The sequence below is a fragment of the Nelumbo nucifera genome, chromosome 3, assembly GCF_055504915.1.
Source record: "Nelumbo nucifera cultivar China Antique chromosome 3, China Antique-T2T, whole genome shotgun sequence".
Classification (NCBI taxonomy): domain Eukaryota; kingdom Viridiplantae; phylum Streptophyta; class Magnoliopsida; order Proteales; family Nelumbonaceae; genus Nelumbo; species Nelumbo nucifera.
The window spans coordinates 54,325,397-54,331,244 of record NC_142651.1 but is presented as its reverse complement, the minus strand read 5'-3'; the positions used below and the strand labels follow the sequence as shown (position 1 = coordinate 54,331,244).

The 5,848-nt window shown below is 41.5% G+C and overlaps 1 protein-coding gene across 1 annotated transcript; it reads right to left on the bottom strand.

The window, feature by feature from the left end:
* Positions 1-1,007: 1,007 nt before the first annotated feature.
* On the bottom strand, positions 1,008-5,552 carry LOC104600943 (protein NRT1/ PTR FAMILY 5.2-like). The gene is made up of 4 exons (XM_010264114.3): positions 5,328-5,552; positions 3,472-3,689; positions 2,312-2,877; positions 1,008-2,229 (listed from the first exon to the last, which is right to left on the bottom strand). Exons 1-4 carry the CDS (start codon positions 5,443-5,445, stop codon positions 1,347-1,349), a joined length of 1,785 nt encoding a protein of 594 aa, XP_010262416.1. The 5' UTR covers positions 5,446-5,552; the 3' UTR covers positions 1,008-1,346.
* Positions 5,553-5,848: the final 296 nt, after the last annotated feature.

Sequence of the window (5,848 nt, the reverse complement as noted above, 5' to 3'; positions counted from 1 at the left end):
TTTTGTTATGTACTTAGAAAACATGATATTGGTTTTGATTTTCTTTCCTTCAATTGGTTTTCCAACAATAATACAATGATCATAGTTAACATAAAACTTAACCACAAAATGGTTAGAAACATTTCTCAATTTGTGAATCGTATATAAAATGTGCAATCCGTGCCTTAGTTTATGTTCTTCACTATAAGCTATGTACTCCACTTTCTCAAATTTAAACCAACTTAAAATTAGTCTATAATGACTATAAACATTCTACCCATGAGAAGATTTATAACTTGAAGCTACCTTTTGGGCTGACAATCTTGACTCCAACTCATTTGACCCACCCAACCCATCCATCTTGGAACCCACCCATACCCACTCAATCTATTGGAGGGTCAATATGGGTTGAGTAACCCATTAGGGTCAGTGGAAAAGGGTCAGGGTGGGTTGGGTCAAGGGTACCCATTAGGGTTATGATGAGTTGCGTTAAAGTCAAGTCTATCTATACTCACCAAATAAGCACCGCCATATATAGCCTAAATATAATATCCAAAATGTTTTCTAGCATCAACAATCCAACCATGCCAAAATAGTAGGGCTTTCTGTGGGTCGGGTCTGGGCCGGGACCAGCTAGAGCTGAAACCAACCCAACATGAAATATTAAGGACCCGGGGCAAAACCAGAGCCGATAAGGTCTATAATTTTTAGACTCAGAACCGGACCAATTGATCAATCGGGTCTGGGTTTGCTTTTGAAGCAAATTGATTAACAGCGGTCAAAATTTCTACAAGATTGTTGAAAACTCTAAAACTCTACAATATTACAGTTAATGCATATTTATTGTAAGTTCAACTGTCCATGAGTCCTTGTGAAAATAACTTCAGAACATGGTACAGAAATATGTGTTTGATGAGATTGAATGAACGACGGTAGTTATTATAAAAGTAACACTTAGGTAGGAGAATGTAGAGCCATCCACCATTTAGAACACGTTCAAGCATGGTACGTAGCATGTATCTATCTTCTTGGGTGCAGTTTAAATAGTCTTTCTCTCAATATAATTCAGCCCTTTTGAAGAAGGATTAATGCATGGTACATAATTAAATTCAGTGGTAGATAATGTATTCAACAACCCAATCCATTACAATCAATTGCAGGCCACTTCCTTAATTCTCTGTTAAGAGATATCCAACCCAAGCATGCACTGAGCCTGAAAATGGAACAAAGAATGCTAGATTATAGTTGGGCAAGCGACCATCTACTATGATCGAAGCTAGTGCCAATTCATCCATGGCTGCTGCAAACATCCAAGGATGTGTTGTTGTTGTTGAAGCTTTCTCCCCTCACTAAGTCCACCAATCAACCTAAGCTCGTGCTGAGTCCTCCTGGTTAGTGACCTTAAATGTCTTCATTCCTATATCTTCCTTGAGCACTCCCATTGAGTTGGAGACCTCTGCTCTATAAACATAGAACCTAGTCACCACAATGAAGAAAATGAAGTTTAAGAGGTTCAATATTGCGAAGAACGCGTAGTAGTAGTCCAAGCGAGATGCATTCAGGTTATTCAGAATCCACCCCTTGTTGCCATGCTTCTTGGTGATGTGAGAAACTGTGGAGAGAAGAAAACTGCTAAGGAAGTTTCCTATACCTAGACTAGTCATGGAATAAGAAGTCCCCAAGCTCTTCATACTCTCTGGTGCTTGGTCATAGAAGAATTCAATCTTTGCTACCTCCAAGAAAGAATCAGCCGTCCCCATGAGCACAAATTGAGGAAGTAAAATGAATATGGTTAGAGGAACTCTCCCTCCATTTTCTACTAATCCGTGATCCTTGGCCACACTTAATCTCCTCCTCTCTGTAACAGATGCAACTGACATGATTATAATGTGAAGAACAAGGCCAATTCCCATTCTTTGAAGGAGAGTGATCCCTCTGGGATTTTTGGTCCACCTCCTCATGATCTTGACGAAAAACCGGTCGTAGAGAACAACACAGATGAGCATGGATATTGTTACAAATCCGACTAAGCTTGCAGGTGGGATTTGGAAGCTCCCTACACCTCTGTCAAGAGTGGTTCCTTGCTTGACAAAAAGGGTATTGATCTGAGCTAGCATTGTGCTTGGAACAAATGTCGCGAATAAGATTGGGATCATTCGAAGAATTTGTTTTGTCTCCTCTACTTGGGTTACTGGACAGAGCAGCCATGGAGTGTCACTGTCTGTTTTAACACAAGCTTTGTTAAGGAACCTGCATGCATGGCAAACAAGGTTAGCAAGAGGAGAACACTTAATAAACTGACAAGTTATCAAGAGAGAAAGCAACTACTGACCTCAAGGAAGTTGTGGACTCAATCTTGAATTTTCCTTTCTCTTCATACTCCCTTGAGTCAAGCTCATAGAGCTGTTTAGGGTCCTTAGGAAGGGGTACCCTCCATTTCCTTATGGCAGCCACAATGACCCTTGCCATCCTAGTGAAGGGACTCCCTGTGGGCACCCTGTGCCTATAGAAGGGTGTACCAACCATAAAGATGATCACTGATATCAGAAGCCCAATTGTCGGAAGCCCATAACCAATGGTCCAACCCACATTGTCTTGTATGTACACAAGGAAAGTGTTGGCAAACAGAGTTCCAAAGAATATGCTAAACATCCACCAATTGAAGAAAGAGAGCTTATGGGCCTTCTCCTTTGGGCTGAAATCATCAAATTGGTCTGCACCAATTGTTGAGATGTTTGGTTTTGTCCCACCAGTACCCAATGCCAGTATATACAGTCCACCAAAGAACGCAGCCAGTTGTGCTGTTGATGCCTTCTTACAGTCTGCAGCATCTATTTGCTGGCAAGGAGGTGGTTTCAGAGCAGAGATCGAAACCGTTAGTGTTAGCAGACTCATTCCCTGTCATCAAAACCAAATTGTTAGAACCAAGTGATATGCATTTTTGCTGCAATAATTCTCATCTCGCCTAATAAAGTAATGGGTCAGGTAGGCCCAAGAATAGGGCAGTAATGGGTCAAGCCAGTTTAGGCCCAGCCCTCTGTTTGATGTTGTAGACACATAAGCTGGGCAACAGATCCTCCTTTATCGGGTGACTGGCTGACTGGCGACTGCCCCTCCTTGCACCACTCTCTATTCAGAGGATGGATCGGGTTTGGGTTAAGCCCAATATGTCCTGTACCCGAACCGCATCCATCCTTCTGTATTGTTCAAGTCCAAACACAAAGAAAAGAGCAGGGCAAAAAAGATATCTAACTTTTCGACTTTTGAAGAAAAGTTGAATACAGTATTAAATAAGTTATGGTCTTAGTCTTCCGTACTATATACCATATTTTATTATATTCCATACTCAATTAATAAGTAAATTGGGATCCAAAATTTGGGACGGAATTCCCCAATTTGAGGGTCATTGGGCCAATGACTTATATATTATAGAGGGACTTGGGGAGTTAGGATTTCCCCAACTCTACTGTGAAGCATGGAGTAGCATATTACCATGAGATAGATGGCAGATGCGATGAGGAAGGTCCAGTATCGGCCCAGATGTGCATCGGCGAGGTAAGCACCCAAGATCGGTGTCATCCAGACCGTTCCTACCCAGTTGGTGACATTGTTGGCAGACATGACTGTGCCCTGATGGAGCTTCCTTGTCAAATAAAGGATCAGATTCGATGATATACCGTAATACGCCATACGTTCAAACACCTCATAAACTGCCCAAAATTCAATAAATAAATGAGTCGGCAACCCGGCACTAATGTTGCAACGCCATCAGTATAATAAATACAAGGTAACAAGGTTGCTGTTGAGTGTTGACTTCACCGAGAGCCTGAGAGATATTTCAATGGGCTGGGCCCAGATTCTCAAATATTAAAGAGAAACAAAATGGGCCGGGCCCATGAAAGGATACCTTCATTGTATTTGCATGCCCCCATCCCATTCACTCTCATGCCAGCCCAGAATACAACTTACAAGACTCCATTTGATTTGAGGTTCTCTCACTCGTCTCGTCTACTGTATTTTTCACGTTTTTGGAATTTTGGGGTTTGATTCGGGTCAGAATAAATTCACTGTACTGTAGCTGCCCCGGATTGGCATAATCCTAGCTGCCAACGATATGGGCCAAGTTGGTACTTGGAGCTTGGTAGGTCATTTCATAAGAGCAGAAGTGGACCTATACGGGTTGTTGGAGATTTGTCGGCCCGGAAGCCGACCTATAATTCTGCCGGTCCAGTTCACACTGGAGGCCAGATGGGTGGGTCGGATGGCTGGCTGTAAACGACACTGCTCATTCCAAGGTGAAGTGAATGTGGAGAGAGAAATGAGGATGGGATTACAAGGCGTTGAAAGGCTGAAAGTTACTTCTTGACTGTAAGAATCTTGAGCAGTGGCTTGTGTTGATGGGATTAAAACATTGGTCACTTATAGGCTCTTTGTTTATAGAGCAAATTTGGATCAGATACAAAAATTTTGCATTTGGTTCAGTTTTGTATTTACTTGTTTTTTTATATAACTTTTGTACTTTTTTTTTATCTCATTTGCACCCGTGCAAATTTTGTATCCCAACAACTGATGCAGAATTTGCACCACCTTCTTCCTATCTCAATTCTCTCTCATATAAAATGCCGACCACATTATCATACTTCTTATACCTCACCCCCAGACAAATAAATCACATTCTCTACCTCCATTCTCTTTCCTGTAAAGTGGGCTAATTTACTTCTCACACACAAATAAGACAAGGTCAAATATGAAGCAAAAATAAACTAGAATTTACACTTGCCCTATTTGCACTTATATGCATTTATGCTGCAAGACCAACTGAGGCTTAATGGTTTTTAATAGTATTACTGGCAAAGAATTGTAATCTAATTAACTAAATATATGTAAGGACTAAACCAAATTATGACCAAATAAACAACATTATTGTTACTATAATTATTGATGAGTGGTCAATTATTGGTGAGCCAAGAATACCCCTTAAGAATAAAGGGGAGATTTGGTGAGACTGACAACATTTTTGACTGTAATACTATTTGGCTTTGGATAGGTTCACCAACGGTAACAAGAAACCATTCTGTAATGAATTCTTCCTGCAGATTTCTCAGAATACTTCTTAAACAACAGGGAAGCTCATACAGTACAAGAACTCAAGAAGGGTGTTTGGCTTCTTTAATACCAGGTGACCTTCAAGGAGTGTGGGTGTCCTATCTTCCATCAAACAGAGAGAGAGAGAGAGAGATTCATGGCAGAGCAGATACAGATTACAGAAAGAGAACATCTTAGTGGGTTTGTGGGTGTCTTACTGAAAGAAATATTGAGAGAGAGAGAGAGAGAGAGAGAGAGAGTACCAACAATAAAGGAGCAAGCTTTCCAACCACCTCTCTGGCATCTAATGACAGGGTTCCCTTTGAGATCTACAGTTCCATCCTGGGTATACTCACCACGGGCTTCTTCCTCCCCAGCCATAGCTGCTGATCTCAGTGATCAAGGATTAATTTGACCTTTTCCGATTGGAGCAGTTTCTTACAACTACTTGGCCCTCACCCTCAATTGTTGATGTCCATGTGCCCAATCCCGACCCATTTATAGACCCCTCTCAATGCTTTCATGGGCATAAGTTCGAAAATGACACAACTGCCCCGTCCCGCAATGCGATTGTATGGATTCCATTCACAATCACATTCACTACTGTTGGGAGATGGTGCAGATGATTCCATAAAGCCGTATTTGACCCTCTCTCTCTCTCTCTCTCTCTACTATATATCGAATAGTTTTGGGTACTTTAGCCGGGTCTAAGGTCGGGCTGGATTGAGTTACCCAGGTCATTCCATCTTCTCATCAGTGTTATGAGTTTGTGACTGTTCAGCCC